Source organism: Halichoerus grypus, chromosome 6 (assembly GCF_964656455.1).
Source record: "Halichoerus grypus chromosome 6, mHalGry1.hap1.1, whole genome shotgun sequence".
NCBI lineage: Eukaryota > Metazoa > Chordata > Mammalia > Carnivora > Phocidae > Halichoerus > Halichoerus grypus.
This window is the reverse complement of record NC_135717.1, coordinates 18,232,661-18,251,267: the sequence shown is the minus strand read 5'-3', so window position 1 is coordinate 18,251,267 and position 18,607 is coordinate 18,232,661. Positions and strand designations below refer to the sequence as shown.

At 52.5% G+C, this 18,607-nt stretch overlaps 1 protein-coding gene across 2 annotated transcripts in view; it reads right to left on the bottom strand.

Moving 5' to 3' along the window:
* Positions 1–18,607, bottom strand: part of GTF3C1 (general transcription factor IIIC subunit 1) — a 70,820-nt gene that overhangs the window by 37,370 nt on the left and 14,843 nt on the right. The window contains exons 6-9 of one of the 2 annotated variants that reach the window (XM_036066200.2): positions 17,291–17,414; positions 3,794–3,961; positions 1,861–1,976; positions 476–782 (exon numbers count right to left, since the gene is read on the bottom strand). In XM_036066200.2, the coding sequence (XP_035922093.2) occupies positions 476–782; positions 1,861–1,976; positions 3,794–3,961; positions 17,291–17,414 (715 nt within the window). Of the gene's footprint in view, positions 1–475; positions 783–1,860; positions 1,977–3,793; positions 3,962–5,671; positions 6,099–17,290; positions 17,415–18,607 lie in introns of those variants that run through there. The other variant, XM_078074662.1, reaches the window with a different exon arrangement.

Below are 18,607 nucleotides of genomic sequence, written 5' to 3'. Positions count from 1 at the left end.
GGGTGCCCCTCCCCGCCCCCACTGCCCTGCCTGGCTGGACGCCAGACCTGCAAACTTGTCGTGGGCTCCACCCGCCACATGTTTAACAAAGTTCTAACTCAACTAAAAACTTGAGGGCTCATCATATGGCTGGAGGGTAGGGGACGGAGGAAGTTAACTGGATCGCATCCCCTTACTAGTAAAAACACAACAAAACAAAATGAACATTGGCCAAGGAGGACTGACTTGCAAGCAGCCAGGAGACAGACCACATGACTGTCTCCTCCAAATTTAGGATTATGTGATCATGTGACACCAACAGGTCCCCAGTTAGGACAGCACCAAGGAGATCCTCAGGTGTCCGCTAAACTGAATGGGCTGTTTTCTGAACATCCCCAGAGCCGGGCGGGATCGGCAGCAGCTCAGATGGAGGGCACACACGCGCCCCCAGCCTCACCCGCCCTCCCCACCCCCCGACCCCGAGGGCACCCCCTACCCTTTGCTGAGGTGGACTGATGAGGCTGGGTCCCGAGACTGGCGTTCAGGCAGGCCTTCCCGTCACTCTGGGACACTCTGCCTTTCCTCTTGCTGCGGCCCTCCTCCTCGCTGTCGGACTCGGAGAGGAACGTGTCCTCCCCTTCAGGCACGAGTGACTCCTCCTGCACTGAGGCCAGGCTCACTGTGGTCAGCAGCTGGCTCCGGGCTTTCTCCCTTTTGTACTGCCGGCTCAGATCGCTCTCTTCTGCAAACACGCAGGAGATGTACTTGGTGGTCCGCTGACGCCCTTCATCTTCCATGAACCCCTGGAGGGGATAGGAGATGTGTTCAATCACATTTGGAGCGCGTGACAACACTCAGGCATGCGGGTGAGCGGGGGGCTGCTTCCTGATCTTTCCTGCACCTCCCCCGTCACCACCGGGGCCCCGCGTCGGCCCCGCTGACATTCCCTCACTGTCTTCCTGTCTGCTCATTTCTCAGGTGCCGCTTCCACAGGCCTGCCAGAGATGGTTTTCCACACTGCAATCCTGAGCGCGTGTCTGCTCTACGGGACCGTGAGCTCCTTGAGGGCAGGGTCCTAACTTGGCCCTCCCCAACTCCCCAGTGCCTGACACGGGACTAGGCCTACAGGAAATGGTTAGGGAGCAGTGAGTGTTAGCTATGCAGGATTCGAGGGTTCAGAAATGTTGTCACGGACTGGAGGTCACCAGCTCCATGCGGCCCCTGCCTTGGGGGCGGAGGATGAGGCCATCACCAACCCACACTCATTCTTATCTTCCGGAACAGGGGAAAAGGGGCTTCCCCGGGCCCTTAATGGCAGGAAGAGCAACATCTTCTATACGCCAAGCTCATGCCAAGGCACACGCCAAGCGTTCTGCAATCATTAGCTTGACTGTAATCCAGCCTTCCAGCAAAATGGTCAAAATGTTGGCAAGAAGAGAGGGAAGGATAGGGCTGGAATGCAGGCATGAATTCTGAAAGGGGACCAGCAGACGCGTTCGGTCAGCCAACTCGCTGTCCCCAGGAGCCAGGCAAGTGAGGAGAGAGAGGAAGGCCTGAGTGGAGAGGGCCCCCGGACAGCACCTGCTTTGACTAAAGGGGCTGCAGGAGGTTAGCCAGCTTCCTGGGAGTCCCCACACGGCTATGCCCCCCACACGGCCACATCTCCTGCTGACTTTTCAGACCTGAAGACTCATTCTGTTTTTAAAAAGTGAAAACCAACAAAAACCAGTGTCAGGGAGTCGGCAGGGGGTGGTGGGGGGGGACGACATGATGTGCCTGTGCGCAGCCACCTGCCACCGAGACCGGCTGAGACAGCCCTTGGCTATCACGCCCCGTGCGCACCCAGACGCTATGAAGCATGCGCATGACTCGTGATGTTACCTTGACAACCTTGAATCTCTGAAGAAGACGACACAGCATTCTTGCTTCCAGCTTTCCCACATTCATAGCCACTCGGATTTCAGCTTGGGAAATTCCTTTCGTGCCTCTGCGCTCAACTGTGGGAAACGATATAAGGTGTGAGCCTTGGCCTCTGCGAAGGAGCCCTCCTGCACAAGGCCACGTCCACTCCCGCCACCCTCGTGAAGCCCAGACTCGTCAATGTGGTGGAACCAACACGCAGAATACAATCTGTCTCCTCTCTCCCTGCCCTACCAAGGACCCTTGAACACTCCTCCCAAAACCTAATGCTTTGGTGCTGCCTCCTCCCCGTCAGAACAGTAGATGGCAAGTGCCCGGCTGCAGATGTGCTCAGCTCCGGTGCCATCGCTTTTGCCCAGCAGCAGGCAGCTCGCTCTTCCCCGGGGACTTTGCCAGATACATGAAACGGATCCTGTTTTTTTAAAAAAATTTTAATTAAGAACTTTTGTCCATTTCCCTGGCTTTCTGGGCAGACTCAGAGGCATTCCGAACCCCGATGCCAGAGCCGCCCGTCACAGCTGCCGGCCAGTGGGCCGGGGGGCCAGATGCCGCCGGGCACCGCAGTAGGTGAGCGGCAGGCGACTATGCTCTATTACCGGCTCCCTCTACTTTGGCAGCTGCTGCCCTACTACGTGCTGTCACTGTCTGTGCCTCCAAGAAGCCCTCTGAAATTCACTCAGTGGCTCTGGGACTGGGAACTCCAGGACGGAGCCTGGTAGGCATGGGGGCAGGCATGGCAGGAGCCCCCCCCCCCCCCCCCCCGCCAAAGTGCACAAATCACAGGGCAGGCTTTGCGGCAAAGCTCTGTGTTCAGAAAACAGTTCCCGCTTTATTTCCTGCTGCAGTGCACACTTGAGGCTGCCGGGTATGAGCCGTCTGGAGAAAGGAGAGCTTGCAGCCTTGTACTTGCACAAAAATAAACATCAGAATGAAAGGCGGGGCGCCTGGGTGGCTCAGTCGGTTAAGCGTCCGACTCTTGATTTCAGCTCGGGTCATGATCTCAGGGTTGTGAGATCAGGTCCAACGCTGGGCTCCTTGCTGGGTGTGGAGCCTGCTTAAGATTCTCTCTCCCCCTCTTCTTCCCCCACCCCCCAAACCAAGTGCACACTTGCACTTTCTCTCAAAAAAAAAATCAAAAAAGGGGACAAGGATGTATCACCGTATCAAACTAATAACGTGCTCAAAGGGGGCATGACAGGGTTAAGGGCAGCTTTTCCCAAACTGTGTTCTGAGGAACCCATTTGGAGTGATATTAAGAGTTGATAAAAAATGCCAAAAAGCCCCTCAAAAAGGCTGTGCTGATTCACCGGTGTGGTTTCGTACCAGCTGCTGACTCGCGTCCTGCGGCCACTGCACCTCCTCTGTCCTCCTCCCCACAGGGACCCGCGGCCACCCCATCTACGGCTCTGGGTCACTGCTGTCTTAGTGGATTCTAGGGGGTCTAGGGAAAGGGCGAGGAGTGGGGAGAGATGATTACCCACGCCCCCGCCATCACTAGACTCCAAGCTTGCATTAAGTCTGGACCAATTTCAGAAGATGGGGGGTGGCTCTCGAATCTTTGCACTGTTGTATTAATGGCTCAGCTTCTAGGGCTTTCCACAGAGGAGGCCCTACACTGACATTCTGATTCTACTCCTCACTCAGTCCCCCTTACGCGCTGGGGTGCATATCATCCCCAGTGCACAGATGCGGGAACGGAGGCTCAGGGACCTTGCTACCGTTCTACCATGCTCAGATCCGACCCAAAGCCTGACCCTTCCAGGGAACCATGGGGCTCCCTGCTGCTTCCCACTCTCAACAACACAGGCCTCTCCTTCGCCACGTGGGCAACACATTCCTGGACCCGCGGCGCGCGGGAGTCACACACCCGCAGGGGCGCGCGCATGGGACCTACTGAGTTCGTAGGTCTGCGTGAGCATGTCCCGCTCGTACACGATGTCCACCGGGGGCACTGCCTTGGAGATGACCTCCTCATCCTCATCGTCGTCCTGGTCATGGTCATCCTCAACCTTCCGTTTGAATTCTTTCAGCAGCCTGAGGCAGCGCACCATGACGTCCGTCCCTAGGAACGCAACGTGGCATGTTTTCTAGCAATGAGCAGAACACTGCTTGGGGGGGGCGGAGCAGGGGCCAGGGGGCAGAGCTGAGACAGAGACCCAGAGAACGGATGGAGTTCAGAATATTGAAAACAGCACGTCCCGGGGCACGAGACCTGAACGTGTCCTCCATAGAACCATTTTGTGTTCCGTATAATTAGTAAACAAGGAAATGCAAATGAGAAGAACAATGAGGTGCTGCGTCAGTCCTATTAACCACACAGCAGCCTTCTCCTGCTCGAGACAAGCTCTGCAACAGGAGGAAGCGGGCCTGCCTGTCCACGCCGGCTCCCCAGCACCCAGCACGGTGCCCGGCACATAAGCAGCACTGCCCAAAGGGTGAAAGCCACTTCTCCCCTTTTAAGAGGAGACCCACTGCCAGTAAGTCGCGGCAGCAGTGTAAACGCGTTCTAGAACCCTCTGAGCGCATTGCTGGAAGGCTTTCACCAGTGATGCCAAGAGTGGGAATTTATTCCAAGAAAACTCCAGAAGGAGGCAAAAGCTGCCAGCCCGAAGAGGTCCACACAGCACTCTGTGCGCTAGCTTTCCAGAACCACACAAACAATGAGGGACTGAGCGGTGGGGCACCGACAAGCCACTGCTCTGTGGGCTAGCGCGGCCCTTCAGACACTCACAATGCGCCCACACCCAACCCATGCAAGCACCATGTGAGAAAAGTAACAAGCCTGGGCCATGGTCGTACCAAGAGAAAAGCTGCAAGGGAGAGCAAAAACATCTCAACAGTTCACTAGGGCGAACTCACTCGTGTGATCCTGACAATGCAAGGAGGCATTATATAGATGGGGAAACTGAGGTTCAGAGGACGACATGACTTGCCCAAGCTCTCTGGAGCTTGTAAGCAACAAGGGCAAAGGTACTCGGGCGGCGTCACAGGTCTCCACTGCGGAAGAAATGATCCCTCACTAAGAGGTGCTAGGACATTGGAGTGTGGGGGCAGAATAAGGACCCCTCGAGGGCGGCCAACTCCCGCAACCTGGAGCCTGCGAATACGTTACCCTCTGTGGCAAGAGGGACTTGCAGGCATGAGTGAGTTAAGGCTTTTTGCTGTGGGGATGGTCTTATCCTGGAGAATCCGGGTGGGTCAATGTCAGAGTCCTTTAGAGAGGGAGGCAGGAAGATCAGAGCAAGAGACTGGAAGATGCCAGGCTGCTGGCTTTGAAGGTGGAGGGAGAGAGCAGGAGCCAAGGAATGCAGGGGGCCTGTAGAAACTGGAAATGGCCAAGAAACGGGTTCTCTCCTAGAGCCTGCTGAAGGAGCAAAGCCCTGCCGACATTGTTCAGTTTAGCCCTAGGAAACCCATCTCAGACTTCCAGAATTGTGAAACCGTAAAACAGTGCTGTTTGCAGTCACTAAGTCTGCAGCAATTGTTAGAGCAGGAATGCAGATGATTTCTCCACCTGGACACCGAGGGGCATAACCCAGGTACCAGTACGAAGGGGCCGCAGTAAAGCTGGTCTCTGCCACCCAGTGCCTCTGCGCAGGAGCTGTGGCCACCGAGGGCCTTCCCGTGGGGTGGGAAATGCTTGCACCGAGCACTGCAGACTGACCTCTGGGCAAGAGCAGGCACAATACCCCAAGTGGGGCAGAGCATGTGGCTTGCAGGTGAAACTCACAAACGGTAATGCATCTCAGGGCCCTGAACTCATCAGACTTACCCTCAGAGCAGGGTCCGGCCTAGGCCGATCTAGCAGAACCCTCCCGGAGGGCAGGCCTAGGGCAAATGGTCGCAGAAGTGTGGGAAGCCTCAGGCTGGTGCTGATTTGCCTGCACTCTTCACAGTGACAGGAAGTACGCCCCCCGTTCATGATTTTTCAAGAGAAGAAACATGACGTCACAGCCCTGGCTTCCACACCTGCCAGGCCCTCTCACGTTCCCCTGCTTCCCAAGGCTCTGCCCTTTGCTCGGGGTCCCTCCCCTGCACTCTCCCTCCATTTCTCCCTCCCCAGATGGGAGCCTAAAACGACCAGGAGGGGAGGCATGGCGACAAGGGGGAGCCTTGGGCCCGCCTGTATGGGTGAAAATTATTTCAAGGCTCAAGTGACCAGAACTGCATGGTTCATTGGGACTTCCTCCTAGTAGCCAGCACACCAACACACAGGCAGAACACCAACCTCCGAGTCACTCCCCACTCGGTCTCCCCCCCCCCCCCCCCCCGTTCTCTACCCAAGCCCCTCCCACGCCTTTCAGCCCCCCTCTCGCCTCTCAGACAGGGCCCGCAGAGACTGCTCCTAACATAAAAACGATTACCATTGCTTGAACGTATGCCGCGTGCCGGACATCGATCGAAGCTCTCCGTGTGTTATACAAGCTGGTCCTCACCGCGGCCTGAGGAGGTGGCGGCTACCATCCCGTTCCCCACTTGAGGACACCAGGAGCTAAGGCATTTGCCCAAGCTCCCGCTCCTTAGCAAGGGAGGAGCTGGGATTTACCAGGCAGTCTGGCTTCCGAGCCCAGGTCCAAAACCTCGGACGACATACGGCCCCTAATTCAGAGGCATCCATGTGACCGAGCGCAGTGGGTGACCCGGGGCGGGGAACGCTGGCTTCTGCGGGAGCGGTGGCCCAATGCAGCACGTAGGGGCGGCAGACCAGCACGCTCAGCAACAGCCCGGCGTAGGTCTTCCACCCCGTTTTAACTTCCTTAAGAGATTAACCGGCCACGAAAAAGATACACCTGGCAGCGCTCAACATCAGCACAGGTGGTGGGGGAGAAAGGCTACTACACCCTCGTGGATCCAAAGGGCCAGGAAGGAAACCCCTCTCGGCCTTCCCGGCTTCTGCTCCTCACAGCCTCCAGTCGGCACCCAGGCTCCCCTCTGCTTCGACAGCAGTTGATGCCCGTCGCCCGTCACAGCCTTGTCCTGACGGCCCCACTGGCGGCAGCCAGGACGGCCGGACCTACAGAGGAGCACCGGGACCAAGCTGGGGCTCCAGGGTCACACAGACATGGGTCATCTCAGCTCCACGACCTGAGACTCTGGGGAAATGACTGAGCAGAGCTCTTTGTGTTCAGCTCCGCAAAGTGAGAAGCCGAGGTTCTCTACCCCCCGCGTTAGCAGTAAGATGTCCGGACAGGATGTCTGTGGAGGGGGGGCACGCAGCAGTTGACCCTACCAGCGAGCCCTTGCTGTGTCGTGGGCTTTAAGGGAACTGACCCCTCAGATCGCACAGTCTGAGGCTGGAGGCCCCCGTAAGCCCCACGACAGCGTACTTTCAGTGGAGGGTTCGGCTCAAGCAGCTCAGACTGGGCTCAGCGCGAGGCCGCTGTGCTTCCAGAAGGCCATCCAGATGGCTGCTGGTGAGGTCTGGGGCCACGGGGTCTGGAGCTCTGCCCATCCCACACAGCATGGCTGATTTCCCTGCCACGAATCCCAACAGCACTGGATCCATCACACAAGGAAACCCCGATCATTTACCCAAACTTGTGTCTGCCACCTCAGTGACCAGCAACCCTTATCGGAGGAATCACAGGCCTGTTAATAGCAACCACGGATGCCTGGGTGCAGGGCTTACTTTCCAGGAACAAAAGGCAAGAGAGAACCAACCAGATCACTGCACACGTTCTCGGCATCTTAAAGGGGCAGCTGGGTGGCTCAGTCGGTTAAGCATCTGCCTTCGGCTCAGGTCATGATCCCAGGGTCCTGGGATCGGGCCCTGCATTGGGCTCCCTGCTCAGTAGGGAGTCTCCTTGTCCCTCTGACCCTCCTCCCTCTCGTGCTCTCTCTCACTCACTCTCTCAAATAAATCTTAAAAAAAAAATTAAAAAAATAAAGATACAGTGTGCACTAATGTCCACAGTTTCACACAAACCAAGCACACAGTACTTTTGTGCCAAAGATCCAGGATGGGCTCGCCATGGCATGAAGGAAGAATGGCTTCATTTCAACATTCTGAAGACCCAGAAAGGAAGAAGGGAAGGAGTGAATCCTTCCTGAGCACCTAGGATGCACCAGGCACTGGGTTAGGTAGTTGCAGAAGCTGTTTTAATCATCGTGCAGATTCTGCACATGACTACTGCCATCTTATGAAAAAGGAAAGCAGGCTCAGAGGGGTCAAGTAACCTAATGGATGTCTCACACCTAGAAAGTGGCCTTTCTCCCACACTGGGCCACCTGGTGGGGCTGCAACTCCCAATTTCTACCAGAAAACACCATTCCCTGTAAATGGAAATCCTGAGCTGCTGTGAAGTGGGACCAACAGCCTGTGTTTCTCACATTCCCAACCAAGATCTCACCTGGCCACCTAGCAGACTGGGGCTCTCCATGTGATGAACCCAGGAGAGAACAAAAACAGGACGGGAACAAATGAGCACCATGGCAGACTTACTCTTGGAAGTCACCAACGAAGGGACAGTCCTACTGGTAAGCCAGGGAGAGGTTAGGTATATTCATATTATGTATACACTCCCGTCCTGCCCCGCCCCCCCCACACCCCTGGATGAGCCTAGGATGGTCAGTGCTAGGGCGTCATTCCAGTAGTCTGGAAACTGAAATGAGAAAACAGCCCATGGGACATTCTAAGGAGAAAACAGCCTTGGGTAACTGCTAGACACACGGAATTCAGGGTTGTACTCCAAATGAGGGAGGGTGCTGCAGCCCATACCCCAGGGTGATAGAACCAGTTAGAAATCTGGGCTCTGGTGACCCCTGGGCGGCACAGTCGGTTTGCTCAGGTCATGATCTCAGGGCTAAGAGATGGGGCCCTGCATCGGGCTCCATGCTCAGCATGGAGTCTGCTAAGGTTTCTTTCTCCCTCTCCCTCGGCCCCTCCCCCTGCTCTCTCTCTAAAATAAATAAATAAATCTTAAAAAAGAAAGAAATAGGGGCTCTGGAGCGTCTCTGGTGAGAACCTGCCCTTGCCACCTACCAGCTAGATAACCACAGCTAAGTGAGTTCAGCTAGAAAATGGGGACGGGAACAGTATCTTCCTCAGAGTGCTCAGTACCGTGGCGCCTGGTGAACAAGCATGCTCAATAGGCAGCACTCGCTCCTGTTCTTATCATTACCATGGTCATTACTGCAACCTTGGAAAATTCAAGTTCTTGAGGATCAAGGGTCATACCTCATCACCGGGGCTGAAAATATCAGATTGCGTGGGGCCTCTACTTCAATTTCAAGCATTTGTTCTGTGTTGGGCCTGGAACACATAAAGATGAAGAAGACAGGGTTCCTGCCCTGCAAAGGGTGGTGTCTGAGAGAGAGGAGGGGAGGGGAGAGGAGGTGAGCAGTCGGCTTGGGTTTCACACAAGCCAGGGTTTGAGTTTTGGCTCTACCATGGGCAATCGGCTAAGCGTTCTGAGCCTCAGGCTCCTCCTCTGTAAAATGGGCATAATCCTAACAGAAGGGCTGGACTCACCTGCTGGGAAGGACCAGAGGAGTGAATGCAGGCAAGGTGCTCAGCCTCACGAACGAAGCACACTAAATGCTCCCTGATTACAGAGAAAGGAGCCAGGAGGCTCGGCTCTACTGGCAAGAAGTGCTGGGAAATGAGGCGGCACGTGGGGCTAGGCAGGGGAAGCTTGAGAGGGGGGACTCTGGAGGGGGATGCTAGAGGACACATGGGAATCGACTAGGCAGACACGGGCAAAGGGTGGTGGGAGGGTGGGGATGAAGGGGAAGGCCGACTGTTGAAGTTTTAGAGGCCAAGCAATGAATCTTGTATTTTTTATTCTGTAGCCCGGTTTGCCTTTATTCAGTAGGCACGACTCGAAGTTATTTCTGTGGTGGACGTGGAAGATGGACTGGAGAGAAGGCCGGCAGGGGGAGCCCACATCTTCCGACTTCCCTGCCCCTGGGACAGCTGTCCTAGGCTGGCCCCACCTTCAGCCCCTGCCCCTGCTCAGGCCCCAGGCGCTCACCGACCAGCCCCCACGGCCCATCAGTTCTGCCCCTTCCTTCTCTGATGGAGGTAGAGAGGGCCCTGGCTAGAGACTCACACCTTCTGTGCTCAAACCTCCACACCGGCCCTTCCTTGCTCTATGACCTGAGGCAAGGGATCTGTGCTTTGGTTTTCTTATCAGTGGAGGGAAGGAAAAGAAGAGCGCCCACTTGATGGGGTAGCCCAAAGGATCAGAATCAAGCACTAACACTTGGCACAGAACCTGGCATATTATCTGGATGGCTTTTCCACCTCTCCCTGGGTTCCAAGACTGTCCACAAAATGACAGAACAAAACGGCAGAATCTCCCCTGGTGCCTTCCTCTTTCTCATGGCCTAAGATAAGCCCATGGAACCTAAGTTCCCCTTGCTAACTGTACAAGGTAACAAGGGTGCTGACAAATCATGTCCATACAAGAGGGCTCACAAGCTTTAGGACACTGGAGAAATGATCTCGGCCGGCCGAGAGTTCCAGAGCCACCATTAAATACCCAGTGCAAGAACCACCTCCCAAACCCTTGGGCTGAGTCAGGGACTGACTCGTTTAGGTCCCTGAAAGTTCTTAGAGACCCACAGAAGGAAAGGGCTGGTGGAAACTGTGCTGGGCTGAGCATGACAGCAGCGAACCATTCTTGAGGGCTCTGAGCCAGGCACCGGTTAAGAATGGAGCGGCGCCCAGCACGGACACATCTGTCACTTTACTGGCCCCCTGCCAACCTGTGGACAGCTGGTCACCTGGGAGGCCAGGCACGCGCTCACCCGTCCCTGCGCTGGCCTCTTCCAAGCCCCGAGGGCAACCTCGCCAGGCCCTCCCCACCCCAGTCCTGTGTGGCACACCTACTGCCACCTGCCCCCGCCCAACTCTGCAGAATACCACCCCCCCCAGCCCCACGCCCCTCGCCCTTGCCGCCCGCCTGCACCTTCCACAGCGCAGCGGGGACGGGCATGTTCTCCTGCTCAGGGAGGTCGAGGGACGTTCCCTTAAGGTCACAGCAGGCTTAAGGGCGGGTTCCCTCCTGGGGAGAGCCGCAGAGGAGCCACAAGGAAAGGACTATTTCCCAGCAAGGACCCTGTCCCCAGGTACTGAGACCCTCGGGAGCGGGAGGGCTGCCTGGGGCCCTGCTTGACATGACTCAAGGTCTGGAATTAACGCCATGGAGGATCTTACTCCTTATTCTACCTTTTAGGTGCTTGCCTCTAATAGCTTTTTTTTGCCATATTAAAATGTCTGTTTATTTGTCTTAAATAGAGAATAATTCCCCTTCATTTTTGAGCTGGCATCCTTTATCAACTTTGCCACTTTTAACTGAAAGAGATCTTGCTATTTTTAACTGATTTTACTGGTTCCAACCCCCCCCCCCCCCCGCCAGCCACTAATTTTCTAGGCCTTAAACTCAGCTCTGACAATCTTTTTCTATTCTTTTCATGTTTATGTTCACCCTTTATCCTTTTTGTGTTTCTGATCTTCATTCTTTTTAATTCTACTCTCCTGGTTTCAAAGCTCTTTTAAACCTTTATCTTTATTTTATTGTGTTTTAATCCTCCTTGATACGGCTCATTTCTTTTTCCTGAGCTTGTATACTTTAATCCTACTATAACTTTTCAAATGTCGCTTTTTGCCATTTTAATGACCTTAATTTAGTTTGCTGTACCCTGTTACAAGTGTTTCTTGGTGTTCACTTTTAACAGCGTTACTGGTTATGATTCACATTCCGCACCATTCACCTCGTGCACTGCATGCATCCATGGTTTAGTGTTTCCCCAGGTAGGTGCGTCGGTCACCAGTCCAATATGAACACCTTCCCCACCTCAGATCTGGTAGCTGGCACCCTGGGTGCCCCCATCCCAGCTCCAAACACTAATCTACTTCTAGATTCCCCACTCTGGATTTTCCTCTAAACGGATCCTACAGCAATAGCCTTTTGCGACTGGCTTCTTTTTCCGTTGGACGGTCTTGGCACCCTTGTTGAAAATCAGCTGACCGCCGGCATGTGGGTGTACGTCTGGACTCTCAAGTCTACTCCTTGATCGGTCTATCCTTGTGCCCCTACCATACTGGCTTATTATTGCTTTGCAGTAGTTTCAAAACTGGGAAGTTTTAAGTCTTCCTACAATACTTGATTCTTGTTTCCCAGGATTGCTTTAACTTTTTGGGTACCCTGCAATTCCATATGAACTTTAGAATTAGCTTCTACACACAAGTGTCTACACACAAGTCCCCTGGGATTCTCCCAGTCTGGGGAGTGCTGCCATCTTAACTACATTAAATCTCCAGATCCAGAGAGGCTGGGTGGCCCAGTCGGTTAAGCGTCTGCCTTTGGCTCAGGTCAGGATCTCAGGATCCTGGGATTGAGCCCCACGTTGGGCTCCCTGCTCAGCGGCGAGTCTGCTTCTCCCTCTGCTCCTCCCCCCACCCCCGCTCATGCTCTCTTCCTCTCAAATAAAATCTTAAAAAAAAAATAAATCTCCAGATCCATGAACAAGGGATGTTCCCATTTGCTTAGATCTTACATTTCTGTCAACAATGTTCTGTAGTTCTCAGATTATACGTTTTATACTCTTGCCTGAATATATTGTTCCTAAATATTGTATTCTTTGTGATGCTAACAGGAGAACTGTTTTCTTAATTTTGTTTTCAGATTGTTAATACAACTGAATTTTGTATATTGACCTTGTGTCCTGTAATCTTGTTGAATTTGTTCTTTCTTTTCAAGGGTCATGAGTTAATAGCTATGGGGAGAGTCTACATCATAAACAGGGGAATACAGGAGCTCGGACCCCTTCCCCATCCTTTTCAGTGCTGGACGTGCTGGCCTGACCCTGGACAACCTGCGGACTGCGTGTGTCCATCATTGGCCCCAGGGCATACAACTTCTGTTACCTGCTTCCAGTTGGCCCTCATTTTCAGAAGAATCACAAAGTTAACTTCTATTTCTCTTCCCTTCTGCTCTCAGCCCAAATGAATAACACAGTATGACTAGTAAACACTTGAAGAATATAATCCAAATTTTGCAAAACAGATCAGTTCAGGGTGACTGTTTTCATTACCAAGGCTCTTTTCTTTTTTCTTTTTGCAAAGCAGATCACTGCATCTTCCTGTAATATACTTGAAATATGCCCAAATCCAAACTCTTTATATACAGCTTTTAGAAACAACTCGTATATATCCAGGCACACCTGTAAATTTACATGAAGTAATCCATCATCTTTATTTATTATTTAAGTCTTGGCTGCTCTATAATGCCTTAGAGGGAAGGTTTATGTTAATTCTCTAAACTGGGATGATAAAGCACAAGGCAAAAAAGACTAAAACTGCGCCTTCATCCCTTGTCTCCTGCACAAGGAGAGGAACTGAAGTGGTGCCTAATTCAATTAAATTCGCTAAGCATTTACTTAGCACCTACTCTGTTCCGAGCAGATACTGAAAAGGCCTCAAGGATAAAAGTACGTGAGGGGCGAGGCCACCACTCTCAAGGAGCTCCTGACCTAGCTGGAAACAAGTCACACAGCTATAAATACCCGAGTCACGGTGTGACACAAGGAGTGAGGGGAACCCAGCCGATGAGCCTGAGCAGCAGCAGGTGGGTAACAAGACCATGCCGGAATGAGAGGAGCCTCCTGAACAGTCGGAACGGGCTCACCGTGCTGCTGTGTGACAATCTAAAACTTCTGATGGTCACTGTCTTAGGGTTCTGCCCACTTAACCCCACGTTAACGAGTTAAAGCCATCACGATCATCAGTTGTCAGTCTCGGGGGGCTTCTCCTCCCAGCACTTGGCCTCGAGAAAATGGGGACCACTCTCTGTGTGACATGGACACACCAGAGTAAAGCCAGTGATGGGCGACACAGCTGGAGGCAGGGCGTCCTGGGGGGATGGGGAAGGTGGGCCCCATAGAAAGGAGGCAGCATCTCTCTGCCTGGCCGATGGCTACTAAAGAAATGCAGTTTAATGTTGCCTAATTTCATTTTTTGCAGGGAAGCTGAAAGGCTTTTAGGTACGATTTCTGATTTTTAAATGACCAGCAATGAATTCAATGAAAATAAACACCGTGAGCCAAGCCAAATACATTGCTCCATGTGGCCGTGCCAGTCTGTGCCCCTGCTGCGTCCGCTGTCTTCTGTAAGCCCCACGACACTCTGCGAAGTTGCGTTATCATCCCCAGATAATCCTGCTGAGGCGGAGGGGGCCAAAACTTGCGGAAGGTCACCTGACAGGAAGTGAGAATTCGGACCCCGGGCTGTCTTACATCAAAGTTCACTCTGGTTGGTGTCTTAGTTGCAAGGGGCTGGCTTGAATATCCAGGGACCCCAAGCCTGGTAGAAGCTTCGCTCTGTGGCTACCTGCCCAGCAAGAAAGGTTCCTTAAGGGCATTTCCTTCATAGTTTCTCTTTAAAAATAAAACCATTCCAGTCTGTTTATTTTTACTGTCTTCCTTCCAATAAATTAGGAAATAAAAATGATTAACAGACCCCAGAAGTCCCCAGGACACCTCTGGGACTCTTCTCCCTGCCACAGGACCCGGCGGTACTTCCTGGTTTTCTTTCTACTGACAAGGCTGGGGCCGCCTTTCTGGAGGGATTCCAGGCATTTGACCAGTCACACGTGCCCTTGGCACTGAACGGACTCCAAGGTGAGGTCCCCTCTAGAGGCTTTCCCGACCCCTGGGGGGGACCTTCCTTGGCTTATTCACCTGTTGTGTTAATGTCTCCTCCACAAACTTGCTCAGACACGGGGAAGCCAGACGCGGAGGTGAAGGACGAGACAGAGCCCCTCAGACTGGCAGTTCACAGTCACTCGACAAACATCACTGCAGACCCCCCGTACACACCGAGCCACTCACTGGGCAGGCCGTGGTCTGTCCCCCTTCAGCACTCTCTCTCCTGAGCTGTGGTAACGAAGCCGGCCTCCTTAGGTTGTTTCCTATGCCCAGAAAGTCAAGCATACAGGCCCTGACCTTCTTTTCTTGTACCCCTTTTGGTTTTCTTTGGCGTTAATAACTTCGTTTTTTTCCCATTGGCTTGGTTTTGTGTGTACCTGTCCCTAATTCACACACAGACTCTCTGCTGACCTACAGCCTTCTCTAAACACATTCACACTCACTAGGCAGCTGATCCTTCGCACGGACTTCCATCCCTCCAGAGCCCTCTTGCCCTGCTCCCGTGTGGACGGGTTGCCGTGGTGCCTGTCACGTGATTTCCCTTCACCATCTCCCCACATTTTTCCTGGGCTCCCCCACGACCCGGACCCCACTTTTCCCGCCTCGTTTCAGTCTGCTGTTCAATGGTCTACATCCTCCTGCAGCTTCCTGAAAGGGAACATGGGAGATGGGAGATGAAGTGTTTCAGATCTGCACGTATGGAAATCTCCGCATTCTCACAGTGGATCAAGGCAAAAGCTGAAAAGAGCGCTCCAGATAGAAAGTCCATTCCTTTTAAAATAAAAGTGCTGCTTCAAGACCACCCAGTTTTTACTACCAGGAAGTCTGCTGTCTCCTCTTTGGAGGCTCCTTTGCTCCAGGTTTCTGAAGTCCCAAGATGTTGGGTTTTGGTGTGGGTTCTGTGTGTTCTTCGTGCTAGGCACCTGATGGGCCGCCTTTTGCTCTAGAACCTACATCCTACAGATCTGGGAGAATCGCTTGTGTCATTCCTCATTGTCTCCTCTCTTCCTCTGCACACGGTCTGTCTCTCCCCCTGAGCCCCTTGCGCAGCTGTTGGACCTTCTAGGCTTAGCGTCTTATTTTCACTTAGCTCTGTTCTCACCTCTTTTGAGTTTTTCTGAGAGATTTTTCTCTATCTCACTACCTTCCCTTCTGCTAAATCTTTTATTGCAATAGTCATATTTCTTCTATTTCCAAGAGCTCTTTTTTATTTTCTGCACATCCCTCCTTTAGAGCTTCTCACTGTGTTTTCATGGATGCAATGTCTTCTCTCTGCCAGTTCTTTCAGGTTTTCCTCTGCTCCTCACTTTGTTTCTATTTCCTATGTTTGTTTCTGTTACATTCCTATTAGAGCTCTCAAACGTTTGGTGAAGCATTAAATTGCTGCCCAAAGCCTGCGTTTTGGGTGTTGTGCAGGGGGAGGGGGAGGGAGCCATTGTGTGGGCTTCCGTGTAGGGTGAGCGGGCAGGGGCCAGCTGTTTTGTTGGGATACCCATAAATTTCAGTATCTAGACGACTTTTCTCTTGGACTGGTCAGTTTCTGCAGAAAAGCAACCTCCAGCCTCACTACCACTGTTCAGGAGCCAAATTTGGAACCACAGTGAGAGGACCCTCCCGTTTTCAGTGTCCCCATTTTCAGCATGCCACCCTGTCCCCAGCTGGGTCTGTGAATCCAGAAAGCTTCCAATGCATCTTATCTTGAAAGAAGTAGAGAAGGCCAGACTTTTGTGGGAAAGGGCTTCTTACCTGGCTATGCAAAGTAGGGGAGAGGACCTGGGGAAGCAGCAGCTTCTCATACACACTGCCAACCAACCCGCTTGTCTCTCGCGCCATCCAAACTTGTGCTCAAAGGTACCTGGAATCCCCACATTTTTCGTTTATTTCAGGTTTTGAGGCATCAATTGTTGGCTATTGCCCTTCGCTGGCATTAAGCTTCCCCAGGCTGCTCAGTCTGTTACTATCTGAATCCTGATGACAACTCTCTGCTGTCATTTCTGTCCTAGTCTCTTTGTACCTGCAGGCTGATTCCTTTTATATCCCTTGTCATCACTAGGGAAGAGTTTGGGAAAAGTGCGGATATATGCGTATATCCCATCTATCATCTTCTACTGAAAGCTCTGACCTCAATTTTTTAAATGACTTCGGTTGGTCAGGAACAGCATGGCATTAAAAAAAAAAATCACGAATAGAGAAAAATAAAGGACTAAGGAAGGTTTTTAAAGTTTTACAGTCTATGGTCCTTAGATGAACTTTCCTGGAAGGTTCAAATCCCACATCTGTCACTTACTGATTGCTCAACCTTATGTAAATGATTTCGCATCTCTTAACTTTAATTTTCTTATATGTAAAAGGTGATACTACCACCTACCTTGCAAGGGCTACAGAATATTGAGATCATGCAACACAGCTTCGGTACTTTCAAAATGCTGGAAAGAATAGTGGTTTAGTGTAAGAAGGAAAAGACGAACTTGGTTTTGGACACCACGAAGCTGCGATGTTGGAGGGACAGCTACAGAGAGACGCGTGCGGGCACTTAGGATTACTTTCATTCAGCGAACATTCCCCGAGCACCTTCGCTATAGGAGATCCTAAGAGAGGCGCTGAGGAATGAAGAGTCGAACAAACGTGAAATGGGCCCACCGCAAGGCTGAACGTGGGAAGAGAGAAAGGCTGGGACTTAGAAGGGAGAAGTGAAAGCTGTCTGCACAGCCCAGGGGACAGAGGCTGAGACGGCCTTTACCTTTCTTTGTCTTACAAGGCCCACACTCCGGGTGGATCTCTTGCAAGGGGAGGGACACCACCTTCGCAAGGCCAGCGTTCAGCATGTACTGGTACAACCGCTTGAACGTCCTTTCGCACAGCCCCTGCCAAAACACAATGTGACAGCTGCCATCAGATGCAGGCGGGGCGTTTGCGACCACTACAGTCACGTCCGTGAACCCAAGTTCAGGACCTGAGTCGGCTAGATTCTCTTGAACAAGGAAACACCGGAGGGGCTGAGGAGGAAAGACTCCAAGCTCTGTTGTCAAGGAAACAAAACAAAGTCCAGAGCACTAAATAAACGATTCTATAAATGGTTTCTATTACAAGAGGGGGGGAAGAGATTTATTTGCTCAAAGATCCTGAAAGGATACATAGGGATGGGAGTGAGGCAGATTGGGGGTGGGGGGGGGGGCAGAGCAAGAAGGCGGCTTTTCACTGTGTACTTTTTCAGTGTTTGGTTTTCTAACCATCAAAGTGTGCCATTAACACACACGCGCGCACGCGCACACACACTCTCACAGAGCACGCACACAGCTCCCCGGGGCAATGGAACAAATAGAAAAAAAATGGAGTGTAAAAAAACAGTTTATCAGTGAAGTTTCCACAAAATGAGGAGTGCGTGCACCCTACCACTCACAGCTCTGCGAGGCAATGTGTTCAAAATGACCCTATGTGCTCCTAACTGCAGGGGTCACCAACAAGCAGCTTCCAGCGTAGGCCATCATTTTCCCAGCACACGTTTGTGAAAATAAGTGATTTATTTGCCAACGTTGAAAAGTGAAATTTTAATTAAAAAAAAAAAAAAAAAAGTAGGTTCTGGCTTCACTCGGAAAAATCCTGCAACAAATCCTGGAACTGCGGATCTGCAGCCGTCAGTGGGAGCCAGGACAGGCACGCCCACTCAAGAGTGGCCCCGTGGGCCCCCTGCGTGTCGGGGCTAAAGGTCAGTCCCTACCTGTCACCGGTTATGTGCTGTCTTCTCTTACAATAGTCAAGAGGAAAATTAAGTATTTCTCGAATCCATACCAAGAGCAAAACCATTTCTTATACTTGGCCCGTTGCATTCATTCATATATCCATCCTGGCCGCTACTGGCGTTTGCCTTTGTAACCGGCGGAGTCGTGAGGCCAGTTCCGGCTGCTGTAAGCTGTGGACAGAACCACAGGAGGCCCTCACCGCTAAGAGCTGTCAGTGGAGTCTTACGGCTTTCCTCTTACTCCGGGGGAAGAGAGAGGGAGCAAATGTCTGAGGGCTGTGGCTGCCACGTTATGTGTGATCAACTCTCAGACTAGCC